This window comes from Bombina bombina, chromosome 4 (genome assembly GCF_027579735.1).
Source record: "Bombina bombina isolate aBomBom1 chromosome 4, aBomBom1.pri, whole genome shotgun sequence".
In the NCBI taxonomy this organism is placed as follows: domain Eukaryota; kingdom Metazoa; phylum Chordata; class Amphibia; order Anura; family Bombinatoridae; genus Bombina; species Bombina bombina.
In genome coordinates this window covers 596,983,370-597,004,094 of record NC_069502.1, presented here as the reverse complement: position 1 = coordinate 597,004,094, position 20,725 = coordinate 596,983,370, and the positions used below count along the sequence as shown (strand labels likewise).

Genomic DNA, 20,725 nt, shown 5'->3' with positions numbered 1-20,725 from the left:
ACCTCTAAACCGTTATCCCCTCACATTGCGACTACTAAAATTAACCTATTAACCCCTAAACCACCGTCCACCCACATCACCAACACTAAATAAACTTATTAACCTCTAAACCACCGTGCCCCCATATTGCAAATACTAAAATAAACCTATTAACACCTAAACCACCATCCCCCCACATTGTGACTACCTAAATTAAACTATTATCCCCTAAACCTAACAGCCCCTAACTTTAAATTAAAGTTACAATATACTAACTACCTTAAAATAAATAAAAACTTACCTGTGAAAAAAAATAAAACCTAAGCTTAAACTACAAAAAATAATATTACTTTTTGAAAAAAATTAAAAATACCAAAATAAAAAACCTACATTACAAAAAAACTAACATTACAAAAAAAACTAACATTACAAAAAATAATAAAAATCTAAAATTACACAAATAATAAAAATCTAAAATTACACAAATTAAAAATAAAAAATTACACAAAATAAAAAAAAGCTACTACACAAAATAACAAACAAAATTATCCAAAATAAAAAAATTATTCCTATTCTAATATCCCCCATTAAAAAAAAAAACACTCCAAAATAAAAAAAAAACTCATCTTTTAATAAACTACCAATAGCCCTTAAAGGGGCCTTTTGTAGGGCATTGTCTTAAAGTTATCAGCTCTTTTGCTAAGAAAATAAAACAATTACCCCTAACATTACAACCCCGCAAACCCCAACCCCCCCAAAAAAAAAAGATAAGTAAAAAAAAACCTAATCTACCCAATTCCTCCAAAAGGGCATTTGTACAAACTAAAAATGCCCCAATCTATAAACAAAAACCCACCCCAAAATAATAAAAACACTAATCCCAAAATTGGTACTCACCATTGATGAAGTCCTGCTCCATTTTCATCCATCGTGGATCCATCTTCTATCTTCTTGGTGGAGGCACGGAATGATATTTGGAGGTGGTCATCAGCAATGTGGAGGTCCTCTTGTCCGCCACACACTGAAGCTTGAATGCAATGAAACCTTTTTATATGGGGGTAACCTTGCATTCCTATTAGCTGAAAATTTCAAATCAGCCAATAGGATGAGAGCTTCTTACATCATATTGGCTGATTTTATCAAAGTCTAATCAGCTAATTGGATGTAAGCAGATCTCATCCTATTGGTTGATTTGAATTTTCAGCCAATAGGAATGCACGGGTACCCCCATATAAAAGGGGTTCCTTGCATTCAATCTTCATTGTGCGGCAGACAATCACAGGAAGAGGACCTCCACGTTGCTGATGACCACCACCAGTGACCGATCCAGATCAGATGACCGCTCCGACTCCGCACCTCCACCAAGAAGATGGAAGATGGACCCGTGAGGGATAAAGGTGGAGCCGCCTGGATGAAGATGGATCACCGGACTTCAGCAATGGTGAGTATCGATTCTGGGGTTATTGTTAGTTTTTTTTTGTTTGTTTTTTATAACTTAGGGCTTTTTTAATTAATATGGGCTTCAAAAGAACTGAATGATGGTTATTAGAATAGGAATATATTTATTTTTTGGGGGATAATTTTGTTTGTTATTTTCTGTAATGTAAGCTTTTTTATTTTGTGTAATTTTAGATTTTTATTATTTTGTGTAATTTTAAATTTTTATTATTTTTTTGTAATGTTATTTTTTTTGTAGGTTTTTTATTTTGGTATTCTTTATTTTTAAAAACAGCAATGTTGGTTTGTTTGTTTAAGTTTAGGTTTTATTTTTTTTTCACATATATGTTTTTTTTAAGGTAGTTAGTATATTGTAACTTTTATTTAAAGATAGGGGTGTTAGGTTTAGGGGTCAATAGTTTAATTTAAGTAGTCGCGATGTGGGGGGATGGCGGTTTAGAGGGTAATAAGTTTATTTAGTGTTGTTGACGTGGGTGGACAGCGGTTTAAGGGTTAATAGGTTTGTTTTAGTAGTCATGATGTGGGGGGGGGCGGCGGTTTAGAGGTTTATAAGTTTATTTAGTGTTGGGATGTGGGGGGACAGTGGTTTAGGGGTTAATAGGTTTATTTTAGTATTTGCAATGTGGGGGGGGTGGCGGTTTAGAGGTTAATAAGTTTATTTAGTGTTGGGGATGTGGGGGGACAGCGGTTTAGGGATTATTAGACTAAGGGTTTATGTTAGGGTGTTTGTAAAACTTTCTTTTCTCCATAGACTTCAATGGGGAATGAAAAAATGCACTTTTTCTCCATTAATCTCTATGGGGAATATGTGCAGAAGCACGCCAAGTTGGAACTTGCTTTTTGTGCGGGATGCGGCTTACCGCACCATACCGCACAACAAAAGAAAGTTTTATGATGACTTGTAATGGCGGCGCTATGGCAATAGCAATATGGCACCATTTTGTGCGGTATTTATGCAACGGGTTTTCTGCACAACTTGTAATCTAGGTGTCATAAAAATTATAACAGCGCTGTATTTAAAAAAAAGGGGTGAAAATATTAGAAAGGAAGTTGTGAGGAGGGTGCTGTGCATGAGGGAAAGAGGAATAAGAGGGTGTAAAGCAAACTGCGAAGAGAAGGGGACAAAGTGGAATCTGTGTGAGATGGTGAGGAAGTTAGTGGATATTAGGGACGTGCGAAAAGAGGTTGAGGAGGCAGCTGTGTTTGAGCAGGGAGGGTCAAAGGGATGAACAGAAGCTGGAGTGTGCAGGTTAGTTGGATTGAAAGGATGAGCAGGGTGTGAGGGAAAGTTTGCTAAGAAGATAAGTTTAAGGGAAAGAGGGAATGAAGGTTACCAGGGGCTTATGTAAGGGAAAGTGAGTTTTGATGGTGCAAATTATACTATAATTCATAGGTGATGTCACTAGTGAGGTCACTGCTGATATCTTAAACATTGTCATGTGTGATGTCATCAGCGATGTCATTGATGGTATCACGCAAAGTTAATGGGGTAGTGAGGAGTGGTTAAGTTAGGAATGTCCTTGCTTTTACATGCTTGATAGAAAACTTAAACTCTGGCTTTAACTTAATTTTTTTCATATTATATATGATATACATATATACGGACAGTGGTTTAGAAGTTGATATGATATATGTTTATATATAATTAGTCATAAATGAAGTACCAGTGGGACAAAATATACAAGACTTTAAAGAAAACAATATTTTTGTTAGCTGATTTTTAAATGGACAGAAAGAATAGTAAAAGTTTACCTAAGCTTTTTTAGAGACAAATCGTCAAAAAAGGTGATACTCATGCCAATCTACTCAATAATGCCCCTTTAATGCCTGCAGCTGCAGTCAATGTGTATTATGATGGATATTTGCAGGGCAACCTTTTTTTTTTACAATCCGGATGAGCAATCATTCTTCTCTCCATAAATGCTGATGTGAAGGGAGCAATGGACATATTCAGGCAGAAGCCATAAAGGATGCAATGAATCTCAATGTAATTCACTGTCATAATTGGAAACACAAATTATTGGTGGCTGCCAGAAAATCAAAGAAGATTATCTTAGATTTCCCTTTTGTAGCTCCACATGTTAACATACATCCAAAATAATTTAGGCTTTTTGTTTGCTTTAAACCAGTGACGCACGTATATACATGCAATTTTTATATATAATTTATGATATCCATTATTAAATTAGTAGTAGTCAAACAGACTATATCAAAGCTATCTTATTTTGAGGAATTGTGTATGGCATATAAATGAAATGGTTAAAAATAAAAACATCAACTTTTAATCTTTAAAATCTGTTTTTGTACTTTAAAGTGACATAAAACTTTTATTTATTGATGGACATCATGTTTAAAATTAAACACTTTGGTGGAAAATGTCTGTATGCAACATATAAGCTAAAAAAAAATAACATTTCATTTGTTATATGAAATCAGTTTGTTATGACAATTGGAGAAAAAAAAAACATTTCTGAGAGTTAAATGTCTGGTGGACAAGTAAAAAAATGCCACTTCTACAGTAATCTATAGGGATATATTGCTTATTTTCCCCTGTAGACTACAAAAAAAAAGGTAATACAATTTGACTCTATTTTGTCAATTTAGATTATACATTTTTATATACAGTATATAGCATAGGGTTTTTATGCTTTTCTATTTATGGACCACCACTCAATTAAAATATTGTCTATCATTTATAAAGTATTATTGTTGTTAGTAAAGCTTGTCAATAAAACGTTACCTTTTCTAGATGCCTCAAAGCTGTCATACAGATTTATCCTTTGAGTATCATATGTCAATGTTGTATTTGGCAGCAAAGTTCTGTTTCTGTTAATTGTGTTCACAGCAAATCTGAAGGCTAATTCTTCTGCCCCAAAAGGACCAGATTCAACATACTCGAAAATCCCCCCTATAAAATAAAAACAAAATATATTTTCTTTAGAAAGCACTGTGTACAGTAATACATTTATGCAATCTTATAGAATATTTTTAATTAATTTATTTACAGTTATTTAATGGTAAATTGCTGTTCCAAAAAATGCAAAAATAATGAGTTATTCAAAAACAATATAATCAAAAAGAACACGAGTTCATGTCCTATAACATTTCCTTGAAGGGATACTGAACACAAATTTTTTCAGATAGAGCATGACATTTTAAGCAACTTTCTAATTTACTCCTATTATAAAATTTTCTTCATTCTCTTGGTATCTTTATTTGAAATGCAAGAATGTAAGTTGAGATGCCGGCCCATTTTTGGTGAACAACCTGGGTTGTTCTAGATGATTGGTGGCAGGGCCATCTTTAACACAGGGCAAAAGGGGCAGCTGCCCAGGGCCCAGTCTCTGTTGCGGGCCCCAAGACCATGCCGGTGTCATGTGACATGCCAAGCTAGTGCCATGTGCTGTTTTAGATGTGCACTGTGCAGCACTGAATGCAAAGCCCTAACTCGGCATCCAGCCATTTCCACTGCATCAGAAAAGGTCCTACTGGGGTTACCACTGTTACCAGGTAACTGCTCTGGTGGTGGGGATTGTTTCTGGGTAGGGCTGACTGTAGGCACATGCAGCAGAAAGCTGTAATGGCAGGCATGTGAGGATTTGAGCATCTGTGCAGCTGCATACACTGCTCTCTTCAGTCTTGAGGCTGTGTGACTCATCTCACACTGTATGCATGCAGCCTTGGGCAGACAGCATCCAGTCTGCTGGTTCCCTTAGCCCTGCTCTTTCTGCTGTAGCCCTAAGATCAACTAACTGAAGTTTGTTAGGGGAACAGTGCTTTGTAGAAAGGTGTCAGTGGGAAGAATAAGTGAGTGCAAACACGCCCCTCCCAATGCAGCATTGTCTAGTGCAGGGTGAGAGGGAACTTGTTCCTAGCAAATAAGTGACATGTGCTGCTGTGGCTGATGTATAGTGTTATGCTGACACTTCACACATTAATGTAAGGTTTATTTTTATAGTATTTGTTTTCCCTGTCTCAGATTTTACAGCTTCCCATAGTAGTTCTGCTGTTCCAGTCAGTAAACTTATATTTGTCTGCACCTCCATGCTTCCTCCTCAGTGTTTACCTTGCTTTGCTCCTGTTGGCTGCCCTAAATCTCTTTAACCAGCTAACCTCACACGAGATTCACTTTCAAAAGAATAATAAAATAATCCACAGTGGAGGAATTTATATATTTATTTACTTATTAGTACTGCTTAGGTCCAGTTTCAAATATTGCAATTTATTTCTTTTTTTTTAAATGATTAGCCCAGCAGTGAATGATCCACTGCTGGGCTAATAATTTTTAAAAAAAATTATAAAATAAATTGATTTAGTTGTTTTTTGGGATGTTGGGGTGGAGAGCGAAATTGCATGGGGTGGGGGGAGGGCCCAAGAAATGTTTTGCCCAGGGTCCAGTCAATATTAAAGACGGCCCTGATTGGTGGATAAATTCATCCACCAAAAAAAGTGCTGTCCAGAGTCTGAACCAAAAAACGTAGATGCCTTCTTTTTCAAATAAAGATACCAAGAGAATGAAGAAAAATTGATAATAGGAGTAAATTAGAAAGTTGCTTAAAATTGCATGCTCTATCTGAATCACGAAAGAAATAATTTGGGTTCAGTGTCTTTTTAAATGAAATGTTTTTTTGTTTTAAATGTTGTTGACAAATAAATGCATAGATGCAAATATACAATATTTATCATGGTTCTTTATTTCTTAAATGTATTTCTCGAATGCAAAATGAAAATAAATGCAACATAACTAAGAACATAATTTACATAATAAAAACATATATGGGAGGAAAACTTCTACATTGCACTATACACATAAGAAGAAAATCTATATTTTTTCCTATGGACACCTCTAATAGATATTACTGGTTATAACTAAAATATACATATTTGTTAAGATCACCCAAGTGTTATAGAAACCACTATACGAGATAAAGGTAACATTCAGTATTAATGAGAAAATAAATTCAATTAAAATATACATATTTAAAGTAATTTTTATGATATCACCTGCACCCAAAGGAGAACCCAAAGGAGAACATAATAAATAGTATGATTTTTTTGGCCTATTTATGCCTACAGTAGACCGGAGTTAAGCATTCATTGCTTCAAGGTCCTACAAGAATATGGCCTCTTGAAGCATTTAACAGGTAGGTGCTTACAGGCACAAATATTTTCCTGTCCAGATGACCCTTTTTCAGAGTGCTACATCTGTCTTGAGCATTCCCCACTGCTCACCCACAACTATACTGAGAATATAACTGCATCATCTATGGATTGGCTATATGCATCTTTCAAGAAAAATCAAGGCAGATGCCACCCTATAAATGGTAGAACATTTAATTTAAGCAATGAACGGCACCCAGATATGGCTGTTGTGAAAAGGGGACATTTGAATATGTAAATATTTTTGGCTTTAAAACGGTTAGCTGATCATTTTTACTGAGCTCCTAATCTTAGTGACAGCTGGAGACAGTCAAACTGAAAAAATAAAGGGAATGTAATCAGCATTTTTATATAATATCCTGCCTCTTTAACAACGTTTTATAAAAAGTGCCATTATCGTGAACTGCTTTTGCCTTTAATACACTAAATGTATAAACAACTGACACTTTTATTGTAAACCTTGACTTCTTTTGTGAAATTAGCATTAGAGATATTACTAAGGTTACTTAAAGGGCACATTTTAATGTAGGCAATATTTGTCCTGATTCATACTGGCTAGCAAATTATTCATTATTCATCCATTAATTCTCATTATTATATTGACAGATTAAGGTGGTAACAGAATGAACATTGCACCCTGTAATAATTGCTGTTAGGCAAGTGCTTAAACATTTTCAGCATGCAGAAAAAGTGTATTTGAATGGTGATTTTTTTTTTGTTACTATAAAATAAAGCACTGATGACACAGGATACTGTTCTATGCAAAGAACACAATGTTGCCTAAGGGACAAATTTAAAATTGTAATTACAATATTACTGCACTGTTTAACATATTTAGTAAAGATCAAATTTCTCATAAAATTTAAGTAGTTTTTGATTTATGAAGTTTCTCGTAAATTGAATGAAAACTGTCTTTGTTAAATGTATTCAAAATATTTTCAAGTATCTTTGTATTTTATCCTGGAAATAAATACTGGATGTCAAAATTAAAGTTTACAGCCTGACTCTGCATTAATATCTTCCAAAGTTAATTTATGAAATGAAAAGTGGGTAAGGGAAACAAAGAAAAATCAATACAAGCTCAAGACAGACATTTTGGAACCATTTGCAAGAAATGTATGCCTCTCTCTCTCTCTCTGTGCTATATTAAGTGTGTAAATTGTGCTAATGTTTCTACATTATAATTATTAATTTTAAAGAAGCACATTTTATAAATGACATAGGTTAATTCTACATGGAAGATTAATTATCTTAGCATTTACCAATTTATATATACAGACCATTAATGAAAGTTTGATACTGTTCTCTCTCATAGTAAACATGCTTGACATAGCCAGCATATGGAAGTTTGTTTTATTTTTATTTGACCATTGTAGGACTTTAAAATAGCTTATATTTTATAGCAATAATGAAAGATGTGTTTTTTTTTAAATTATATTAAAAGAAAACATATATTTGCTTATAGCAAACAACTAGAATTGAAGATGTTTGACCAGTAGAACATAAATGATCATAATTCTAAATTTACATTCTAATATTTATTGTTCACTGAAAAAAAAGATTTAAAAAATATATTGTATATTATTTTGAAGTTTTGCGCATTCAACATAACATTTTGAAACTGTCATGAAAACACATAAAACATTTTGGCTCCCATACCAATATTTATTTTGCTATACATGAGAAACATAATGGCCTGGATTGCGAGTGGCGCGCTATATTGCGCTTTTGCAAGCACAATATTTACACCCCAGTCAGTAATACCAGCGCACCTAAATGTGCGCTGGTATTACAAGTCAGATGCAATGCAAATGGGACCTCACATTCACATTGCCTGGAAGCCTTGTGCTCATGAGAGATACGGCAAACAACCTAGCACAGCACAGGGGGCTATTTGCACATGTTGGGCAGCAATAAAGAAATATATATATATGTATATGAATATATACATATATTTATGTGTTTATATGTGTATATGCATATATTAACACATATATGTATATAAGCATAAACAAATATATTTAAAGTGAAAACACAGTGCCCCATTAACATCAATGCAAAAGCACTTTAAGTGCCGTTTTTTTTCCTAACACCCCACATCCTCTCACTTTAACCCATATAACTGCTTTGTGCAGTTTAATAAAAATGCTCATCTTTATTTTTAATGTTAACTACTGCACTCTTTATTTTGGGAGCAATTGGGGCAAATCTTTTTAATTAACCAGAGGTCTGAGCTCTGGTTAATTGTGCTAAGCGCAAAGTGAAACCATTAACTCATGGGTGGCTGGTTAATGCTCCCATGAGCTTGCGATTTTAATTTGCGCTTAGCCCAATTAAACAGACCCCAGACCTCTAGTTAATTAAAACAATTTGCTCCCAAAATAAAGAGTACAGAATTTTGACCATTTACGGGCACACGTTAAATAACCAGCCATGTGGTTATTTAACGTGTGGCTGTAAATGGACAAATTTGCTGCTTTATGGGCACACGTTAAGATCGCGCTCCACTTGTAAACTAGCCCAATATCGGTCACACAGGTTTTTTGGATTCATATTGTAAGTTATTCTATTCCATTGGAAAGGCAACCATCTGAATTAACTGGTTACAGAGAATTAAGACTGAACCAGGGTGCTATCCGTGTAATCATATTGAGAGAGTGAGATTCTTTGCAGCTAGAGTTTACAAAATACGGAAAAAAATGACCTGTAGGACTGAGGGACTTGTTTACCTTGCTAAATGTAGCTGCCCTCTATTCTATGTAGGTAAAACTACATGACCCTTATGTTATAGGGTCCTAGAACACCTGAGGGACATTGAAAAAGAAGAAATGGACTTGAGTATAGCGAGACATTTTAAACAATTCCACAACTCTATAATCTATGACTTTAAAGTAATAGGAAAAGATAGTGTTCAGCTAGGGATCAGGGGTGGAGATCTGGTTAGGACTCTTCTACAGCGTGAATGCAGGTGGATCTTTGATCTTGATACCCTGTCATCCAATGGCCTCAGTGAGGAACTAAACCTTGGTCGTTTTTTGTAACTGTACCTAATATTTTAGACTTAAAAGAAACTCCCAAAATTGCATTTACTTTGTGATGCCCGTTTTGACATGTTATTAAATAATCTTTGTACTAGCAATGTTATTAGCTTTGGCACTGCTATACACTTGTATCTAACATGTAAATATTCTGGAAGTAGCAAAAATGGTTCAAACATGCAATAATGTTACTATTATGCTTTTTATAATTTTCGGAATTGAAGAAAGAACTAATATTTACCGGCAACTATTTCTGGCAGGCAAGAGGCACTGATCACTTTATAAGGAGGCATCTAAAACTGTTTCAAACACACACCTGGAAGAACCCTTTGATAGCTGAAATTTACATAGGAAACTTTCTACACCATGAAGGATTACAACACTACTCAGGAGGACTTGGGTCCATTATTCGATGATGGTCCCATAAGCTTTATTGTTACCGCACTTTGCAGCTTGCTAGTGGGAGCAGACGTTGGGCACAAATTTCCGACTTCTCTGCAGTTAGGATTGACTGAGACTGTTTGGATGCTGACTGCGTTTGAGAAATATTATATTCCCACTGGGCATGATGGCAAGCGGTTCCACTGACCCAGCTGAACTGAACCTCTGCCGGCACTCTGCAGCTTAATAAGGGAGAAGGTGTCAGTTTCTTTACCTGACTTCTCCGCAGTTTGGATTGTCTGAGGTTACTCAGCTGCCGACTGCATTTGAGAATTAGCGCATTCCCTTTGGGCATGATTGTGCAGAAGTACCAGTCGCCAGTTCGTAGACGTCTTTGATCTTGAGACGGAGCTACTGATCAATCTCTGATCTTCCCTTGTGGATCTTTACAGTGCATTCAGGAGGATAATGACCAGATTTCCTTGGCAAGGAGGACTTAGTGACACCCACTATTTTCCAGAGGGCAGCTAAGTACTGTGATTTTGCTCCATATGTCATATATGCAATAGGCATATGGTGAACCATAATTTTTATCTCTGATATATGCATTGTACTCACTCACTTTCGGCTAGATTACAAGTTTTTGTTGGTAAGCTGTGCGGTGCTAACGAGCAGTTTATGCTTACCACTCACCTACAGACAACGCTGGTATTATGTTTTTTTTAAACCCGGCGTTAGCCGCAGAAAAGTGAGCATTGAGCAAAATTTTGCTCAACATCTCACTTCAATACCAGCGCTGCTTACAGTAGCGGTGAGCTGGCTAAACGTGCTTGTGCACGATTTCCCCATAGGAATCAATGGGGCAGAGCTGGCTGAAAAAATCCTAACACCTGCAAAAAAGCAGCGTTCAGCTTCTAACACAGCCCCATTGATTCCTATGGGGAAATACATTTTATGTCTACACCTAACACCCTAACATGAACCCCGAGTCTAAACACCCCTAATCTTACACTTATTAACCCCTAATCTGCCGCCCCCGACATCGCCGACACCTACATTATATTATTAACCCCTAATCTGCCGCTCCAGACACCGCCTACACATACATTATAGTTATGAACCCCTAATCTGCCACCCCCAATGTTGCCGCAACCTAACTACAATTGTTTACCCCTAATCTGCCGCCCACAACGTCGCCACCACTATATTAAATATATTAATACCTAAACCTAAGTCTAGCCCTAACCCTAACACCCCCCTAACTTAAATAAAATTTAAATAAATCTAAATAAAATAACTACAATTAACTATGCTATTCCTATTTAAAACTAAATACTTACCTATAAAATAAACCCTAAGATAGCTACAATATAACTAATAGTTACATTGTAGCTAGCTTAGGGTTTATTTTTATTTTACAGGCAAGTTTGTATTTATTTTAACTAGGTACAATAGTTATTAAATAGTTATTAACTATTTAATAGCTAACTAGTTAAAATAAATACAAATTTACCTGTAAAATAAATCCTAACCTAAGTTACAATTACACCTAACACTACAATATAATTAAATTAATTACCTAAACTAAATGCAATTAAATACAATTTAAAACAATTATCTAAAGTACGAAAAAAAAACCCACTAAATTACTGAAAATAATAAAATAATTACAAATTTTTTAAACTAATTACACCTAATCTAATCCCCCTACTAAAATAAAAAAGCCCCCCAAAATAATAAAAATCCCTACCCTATACTAAATTACAAAAAGCCCTTAAAAGGGCTTTTTGCGGGGCATTGCCCCGAAGTAATCAGCTCTTTTACCTGTAAAAAAAGTACAATACCCCCCAACATTAAAACCCACCACCCACACACCCAACCCTACTCTAAAACCCACCCAATCCCCCCTTAATAAAACCTAACACTAACCCCTTGAAGATCACCCTACCTTGAGAAGTCTTCACCCAGCCGGACCGAAGTCCTCCACGAAGCCGGGCAGAAGTCTTCATCGAAGCCGGCCAGAAGAGGTCCTCTAGATGGGCAGAAGTCTTCATCCAGGCGGCATCTTCTATTTTCATCTATCCGGAGAGGAGCGGGTCCATCTTCAAGACATCCAACGCGGAGCATCCTCTTCCAACGAAGTCCAACCGAAGAATGAAGGTTCCTTTAAATGACGTCATCCAAGATGGCGTCCCTTGAATTCCGATTGGCTGATAGAATTCTATCAGCCAATCGGAATTAAGGTAGAAAAAATCCTATTGGCTGATGCAATCAGCCAATAGGATTGAGCTTGCATTCTATTGGCTCATCCAATCACCCAATAGAATGCGATCTCAATCCTATTGGCTGATTGGATCAGCCAATAGGATTGAACTTCAATCATATTGGCTGATTGCATAAGCCAATAGGATTTTTTCTACCTTAATTCCGATTGGCTGATAGAACTCTATCAGCCAATCGGAATTCAAGGGACGATATCTTGGATGACGTCATTTAAAGGAACCTTCATTCTTCAGTTGGACTTCGTTGGAAGAGGATGCTCCGCGTCGGATGGATGAAGATAGAAGATGCCTCCTGGATGAAGACTTCTGCCCGTCTGGAGGACCACTTCTGCCCGGCTTCATGGAGGACTTTGGCCCAGCTGGGTGAAGACTTCTCAAGGTAGGGTGATCTTCAAGGGGTTAGTGTTAGGTTTTATTAAGGGGGGATTGGGTGGGTTTTAGAGTAGGGTTGGGTGTGTGGGTGTTGGGTTTTAATGTTGGGGGGTATTGTACTTTTTTTTACAGGTAAAAGAGCTGATTACTTTGGGGCAATGCCCCTCAAAAAGCCCTTTTAAGGGCTATTTTTAATTTAGTATAGGGTAGGGATTTTTATTATTTTGGGGGGCTTTTTTATTTTTTTAGGGGTAGTAGATTAGGTGTAATTAGTTTAAAAAATTTGTAATTATTTTATTATTTTCTGTAATTTAGTTTTTTTTCGTATTTTAGATAATTGTTTTAAATTGTATTTAATTGTATTTAGTTTATTTAATTAATTTAATTATAGTGTAGTGTTAGGTGCAATTGTAACTTATGTTAGGTTTTATTTTACAGGTAAATTTGTCTTTATTTTAACTAGGTAGCTATTAAATAGTTAATAACTATTTAATAACTATTGTATCTAGTTAAAATAAATACAAAGTTGCCTTTAAAATAAAAATAAATCCTAAAATAGCTACAATGTAACTATTAGTTATATTGTAGCTAGATTAGGGTTTATTTTATAGGTAAGTATTTAGTTTTAAATAAGAATAATTTAGTTAATTCTAGTAATTTTATTTAGATTTATTTAAATTATATTTAAGTTAAGGATGTTAGGGTTAGGGTTAGACTTAGGTTTAGTGGTTAATACATTTAATATAATGGCGGCGACATTGGGGGCGGCAGATTAGGGGTTAATAAATGTAGGTAGGTGGTTTAGGGGTTAATATATTTATTAAAGTGACGGCGATGTCCGGTTCGGCAGATAAGGAGTTAAATATTTTATTTTAGCGTTTGCGATGTGGGGGGGCTCGGTTTAGGGGTTCATAGGTAGTTTATAGGTGTTAGTGTACTTTTTAGCACTTTAGTTAAGAGTTTTATGTTACGGCGTTAGCCCATAAAACGCTTAACTACTGACTTTTAAATGCGGTACCAGGCTTGACAGGAGAGGCTGTACCGCTCACTTTTTCCAAGACTCGTAATACCGGCGTTAGGAAAATCCCAAAGAAAAAATGGGATACGCAATATGGGATATGTTCGAGTCGCGGAAAAAAAGTGAGCGGTACACCTGTACCTGCAAGACTCGTAATACCAGCGGGTGTTAAAAAGTAGCGATGGGGACCTCTCAATGCTGCTTTTTAACCCTAATGCAAGACTCGTAATCTAGGTGTTTGTATTTTCTTTTTTGGTCTTACCTCCAGAATATATATGATTTACCTGTATGTTAATTGGCATTATCTTTTGATAGTGTTTGTGTTCACTAACAAAGGAAATATTTCCCCTAGTGAATAAATTTGGTTAAAAAGAGTGCTGCTGTGAGGTCTCTTTTTTCTCTCTTCTTTTTTGGTACTTTTGAGTTTTTTAGACCTTGGCACTGGTGTGTATATATATATATATATATATATATATAGATAGCGCAATTTCCTGTTTGTGGAGCACGGCTACATGCTGAAATGAGATGTTGTTTGTCTTGAAGAAGGCTTCTAAGAAAGCCGAAACGTCGACTTTGACTCTGAAGACTTGTTGTTACCCTTAATAACTCTCTTTCTGACTTCAACAATCCTGAGAGTGCCCTTCACTCAAAAAGTATTACTATATATATATATATATATATATATATATATATATATATATATATATATATATATATATATATATATATTTTGTCATAACCCATATTGTCCTAAGCTAAGTTATAAGTTTATTACCAACCATCTGAATTAGCCAGGCTGCTTTAGTTAAGCATACATTATAAGAGGAAGCTGGTAACCCATAACAAATAAAAGAAACAAGTGGTTTTACAGGATTTACAAGGGATTTTTGTTTACACCTTACTAAAATGAAGATAAAATATGTTAGCTAAGTGGTTAAATAATAAGGAAGACTTAATAGGTAACATCAGTCAATGATATGTGAAATTAACAATTTCATATAATGTGTGTAATTTTATTTATTTATTAAATATTTTTAACATCCAAAAACTTACTTGTAATCATAAATTAGCATTGCAATAATTGTATTGTTTTGGTCCATATAATAAAGTTTTTTTTACAATACAGCAGTTTTTTTTTAAAAAAAAACAACATTACAAATGTGTATTATTTCTGGTAGTATAGGATAGTGCTATTACAGTTTCTCAAAGTAAAAATACTGCAGAAAAGACAAAAAAACAAACAAACAATTAAACCATGGTCACAGGAATTTCTAATTGCTTTTGGAAATGCTTCCATTTAAAATCAAGCTTTAATATAAAATGATTGTTATACTTAAACGTCCATGTCAGTTGATTAACTCATTTTCAACTCTGACTGTTAAATATTCTGGGCTAGATTACAAGTGGCATGCTCAATAATACAAATAAAAGTAAATGCAAAATTATTTTTGCGTTTGTTGGATTAGTGCGACTGTAGACCTCACATAAAGGGTAGGGGGTTAAAAAACTGCACTAAACACAGTATAAACACATTTAAAATATAGTTGCACTCAAACAAACACTATCTGATAAAAAATATTCATATACCTTTTAATTTAAAAAGTTATAAGGGTTCTCAAAGGTATATGGTATGTGACAAGGTGTTCGACTAGAAAGGGCTATAATGTATATGTAAATAAATATACATGTCTAAATATGTGTGTATGTGTGTATATATATATATGCGTGTGTGTGTGTATACATGTGTATTCTTGTGTTTATATATGTATATATATATAGATACATACCTATATATACACATGTTATCACACACACAAAAGGCCAAGTGTGTTTGTCCAAAGCTGTGCAGTAGAGACTACGCGAGGACAAACACACCTGTCCTTAAAAAGAGTCTCAGAATGACCTGGCATCTGGGGTGGCAGGGCTGACCTGGTGTGGGAGGGGCGTGACGCGGATGGGGCTGGGCGTGACGCGGGCGGGGCTGGGGGGACTGGGCAGGACTGGGCGTGATGCGGGTAGGGCCGGGTGTGACGTTGTCGGGACCGGGCAGGGCCGTGCGGATGTGAGAGAGCTCAAAAGAGGGGGGGTAGAGAGAGAGCAAAAGAGGAAGGATAGAGAGAGAGCAAAAGAGGGGGGATAGAGAGAGAGCAAAAGAGAGGGGGGAGCAAAAGAGGGGAGATAGAGAGGGCAAAAGAGAGGGAGAGAGACAGCAAAAGAGAGGGGAGAAAGGGAAGAGAGAGCAAAAGAGAGGGGAGAGAGAGCAAAAGAGATGGGGGAGAGAGCAAAAGAGAGGGGGAGAGCGCAACTGAGGGGAGAGAGAGAGAGCACAAAAGAGGGGGGGAAAGAGGGGGAGAGAGAGCAAAATAGAGGGTGACAGAGAGAAAAAGAGAGGGGGGAGAGCGCAAAAGAGAGGTGAGAGAGAGAGCAAAAGAGTGGGGGAGAGAGAAAGCAAAAGAGAGGGGAAGAGAGCGGGGAAAGAGAGCAAAATAAAGGGGGGAGAGAGAGAGAGAGCAAAAGAAAGGGGAGAGAGAGAGAGCGCAAAAGAGGGGGGAGAGAGCAAAAGAGGGGGGAGAGAGAGAGCAAAAGAGGGGGGAGAGAGAGAGCAAAAGAGAGGAAGATAGACAGCAAAAGAGAGGGAGAGAGACAGCAAAAGAGAGAGGGAGAGAAAGAGCAAAAGAGATGGAAGAAAGAGAGAGAGCAAAAGAGAGGGGGACAGAGAGCAAAAGAGAGGGGGGAGAGTGCAAAAGAGAGGGGGGAGATAGAGTGCAAAAGAGAGGGGGGAAAGAGAGAGAGCAAAAGAGAGGGAGAGAGAGAGAGCAAAAGAGAGGGAGAGAGAAAGAGCAAAGAGAGAGGGGAAGAGAAGGGGGAAAGAGAGCAAAAGAAATATGAGAGAGAGAGCAAAACAAAGGGGAGAGAGAGAGCAAAAAGAGGTGAGAGAGAGAGAGAGCAAAAGAGGGGGGTGAGAGAAAGCAAAAGAGGGGGGAGAGAAAGAGCAAAAGAGGGGGAGAGAGAGAGAGTAAAAGAGAGGGAGAGAGACAGCAAAAGAGAGGGAGAGAGACAGCAAAAGAGAGAGGGAGAGAGAGCAAAAGAGAGGGGGAGAGAAAGAGCAAAAGAGAGGGGGAGAGAGACAGTAAAAGAGAGGGGGAAGAGAGCAAAAGAAAGGGGAGGGAGAGAGAGCAAAAGAGGGGGAGAGAGAGCAAAGAGAGGAAGAGAGACAGCAAAGGAGAAGGGAGAGAGAGCAAAAGAGAGGGGGAGAGAAATAGCAAAAGAGAGGGGGAGAGAGACAGTAAAAGAGAGGGGGGAAGAGAGCAAAAGAAAGGGGAGAGAGAGAGCAAAAGAGGGGGGGGGGAGAGAGCAAAAGAGAGGGAGAGAGACAGCAAAAGAGAGGGAGAGAGCAAAAGAGAGGGGGAGAGAGAGAGCAAAAGATAGGGGAGAGTGCAAAAGAGAGGGGGAGAGTGCAAAAGAGAGGAGAAGAGAGAGCGCAAAAGAGGGAGGAAAAGAGATGGGGGAGAGAGAGAGCAAAAGAGAGGGGGAGAGAGAGAACAAAAGAGAGGGGAGAGAGAGCAAAAGAGAGGGGAGATATAGAGAGCAAAACAGAGGGAGAGAGACAGCAAAAGAGAGAGGGAGAGAGAGCAAAATAGAGGGGGAGAGAGAGAGCAAAAGAGAGGGGGGAGAGCGCAAAAGAGAGGGGGAGATAGAGCGGAAAAGAGAGGAGGGAGAGAGAGAGCAAAAGAGATGGGAGAGGGAGAGCAAAAGAGAGAGAGGGGGAAGAGAGAGAGCAAAAGAGATGGAGCAGAGAGAGCAAAAGAGAGGGTGATAGAGAGAGAGCAAGGGATGGAACCGCTGTACTGCAAAAAATAGCCAGTGTACACGGGCTTTAGGACTAGTATATATATAATTTGTAGTCCTTTCCACTCAAATACCTGAAAGCAAGAAAAACATTTTTTATTGAATATTAATATTTAATAATGTATTTTACTATGTATTTACTGTACAAATTTTACATTCCAATGTTCTTCACATAGTAAAAAATGTTCTTAGCATTTTTTAATATATATTCCTGTTTATATTTATATATGTTCCTATTGATATATAGGTATATATATATATATGTGTGTGTGTGTGTGTGTGTGTGTGTGTGTATAGGAAGAGTGGAAAAAGGCGCACTATTCAGTTAGAAGAATGATAGTTCCAATCAGAGTGAAATAGTCTTAGCCCCAAAAAATTCCTATTGGGATATATCAGTGTTACTATATAAAAAAGATAATTCTCTCATAAATAGCTCATATAAATAACTAGCTCAGATAAAATCATTGAAACAGTTGAATAGATTTTAGCAAATAAATAATTAGATGTAAATAAATCTCAATCTAAAGCAATCCAAGCGAGTGAAGTTGAAACAATTTCATGGACAAAATAGTGTAGCTTATTAGTGGTCAATGTCCTCCCAAGTCCTCCCAACAAGATAACACCAAAAGACACGAAACTGAATCAGGCGTATACAACTGTCACTGTAGATCTAAAGCAAAATTCCTACAATGGTATCCACACGTGTGTAGCCATCAATTACCACATTTGTTATATTGGGTAACAGTTCATATTTATAACATAATTCTCTCTCCCCCAATCTATTAGATCACTGTGTTATCATAGATGAGAACTAGTTCACAACTTTTTTCATCACTGTTATCCTTTGTTATTGAGATAAAAGGGGCTTACTCTCTGCCCACCCCTTTTTCATAGACGTCATACTCAGTACACATGCCGCCCATATTTGTCTCTTAGCGCTCCATTGATAATCCTCATTGATCACAGACATAAGAGCTCGCTTTATTGGTGTTATCATACACACCCCTCTAGTCACATGGGATCATTTCAACCAATGATATGCCACTAGGAGGCGGAGCGTAAGAGCCGGAATAGTTTTAAGTCCTGTATATCGAGCAGTTCAGTTAAAAATATCCTCTGATGAAGAAGGTAATATATTATATTTGAGACCTTTGAAACACGTTAGGAAGGAATTTGAAAAGAGAACTTTTATTGTTTGCTTCTTTGCCATTTTGACCTGGATGGTATTTTTTACTACTTTATTACAACCGTATTACTTCGGTTTTTATTGGATCATGTTTTGCTGTAACCAATTGTGGAATTGATCAAGCCTGACTGATACCTCATAATATATTGGGGTTGCACAATGTAAACAGCTTTTACTTAAGTTTATAATAAATATTTGGTGTATTTTATATACGGTATTGCACTATTGTCTGGTATTTGTGTCTCCTCTTATATCCGGCCCCCTGTGATTTGGAGAGAGAAGGGTTGAAGAGAGAGAAGGAGTTGGTTGTAGACACAAAGAGAGGGAAGAATATCTCACCGTACCCAGGCTGCATAGAAGCAAATATTTGAACTGACAGATATGGGACCTGCTATTTAAAGACGCACAACACTTACCTCATTTGATTGAGGTAACTTCTAGTAAGTGGGCATTTTATTACACACATGTGGATACCATTGTAGGAGTTTTGCATCAGATCTACAGTGACAATTGTATATGCCTGATTCAGTTTTGTGTCTTTTGGTATTATCTTGTTTTTTTTTGTTTGTTTTTTCATATATTTTTATTACATTTTCAACAACCAATACAACATATGCGATAACATAGAATAAACATTTTGCATGAATCGCAAATATCCATCACATCATAGACAAAGTTACATGGAAATGGTATGTTGATACATGAAACTGTCAACTGATTTAAATAAGGGTTATGTAAATAAGATATGTCACAAGCTCATGAAGTAGACAATTGTATATTCTTTAGTGGTCTTATATAGAATAACTGATTTTGATTTGAAGTACCATTCAAAAAAATATTCTTTCATTTAGAAGAACTCTGAGTCGGTGGTCGTCCATTATTGGGTCAACAAGAATGGAAAGATTATGATACATGTGTTAAGGGAATGTAACCGGTATTCAAGGACTGGAAGGTAAAGGATAGCTAAGTAGGAACAGAGAAATAGGGGGGGGGAGAAAAAAGAAAGAAGAAAAAAAAATAAAAAAAAAATCATATCAGCGATTAGGGTATTTTATTTGTTCAGCCAACTGCACATGTTACTGACTTCTCTCCAAAGGGAAGCTATTTTTGGACATTCCCACCATATGTGGAAGTCAGTTCCTGCACCTCCACAATCTCGCCAACATAAGGGTGAAGATCCTGGGTACATTTTGGCTAGTCTGGCAGGGGTTCTATGCCATTTCAACAGGACCTTAATGTAAACTTCTAGCATTGTGACACAGTGTACAGTTCATTTCGTAAGGGAAATAGCAATTTCCCAGTCTTGATCTGATATGTTACTGCCCACTTCCCTAATCCATGCCTTATATTGCCTGGGTATCCCTTTGGTAAGGTCAGATAGGAGCAGATTGTAATGCAGCGTGAGCGTCTTAGGATATTTTGTACCCTTACTCCAACCAATTTCCCATGGAGTGGGATTTCTAGCAGGAGTTGTGAAAAAACCCCATGCCTTCAAAAAACTCAAAACTCTCATAGACTCGAATGGGAACCAGGGGGGAGTTGGATGAAACCTGACCCGGATAGTTGGAAGGTCTAGATTTAGGAATTGATCAAAGAAGTCTCCTATTACGGAGTATCCTTTCGAAACCCAATCTGTTGAGTGAACATTGTTAAGGTCCCAAAATAAACCCGTTGTACTATGTATTGGTGAGGGATGTGGGGCAATCAATAATCGAGTTCTGAGGGATTCCCATATTATCAAGTTATGTTTCACCACAACATTGTGTTATCTTGTTTTAATTAACTGGACTTGGGAGGACATTGACCACTAATAAGCTACACTATTTTGTCCATGAGATTGTTTCAACTTAACTCACTTGGATCATTTTAGATTGAGATTTATTTACATCTAATTATTTATTTGCTAAAATCTATTCAATTGTTTCAATGAGCTAGTTATTTATATGAGCTATTTATGAGAGAATTATCTTTTTTATATAGTAACACTGATATATCCCAATAG

General features: G+C 36.7%; 1 protein-coding gene across 1 annotated transcript in view; it reads right to left on the bottom strand.

Moving 5' to 3' along the window:
- GRIK2 (glutamate ionotropic receptor kainate type subunit 2) overlaps positions 1 to 20,725 on the bottom strand; it is a 1,179,562-nt gene that overhangs the window by 830,506 nt on the left and 328,331 nt on the right. Inside the window, exon 2 of the mRNA XM_053710578.1 lies at positions 4,178 to 4,345. Within this exon, the coding sequence (XP_053566553.1) occupies positions 4,178 to 4,345 (168 nt within the window). The remainder of the gene's footprint in view (positions 1 to 4,177; positions 4,346 to 20,725) is intronic.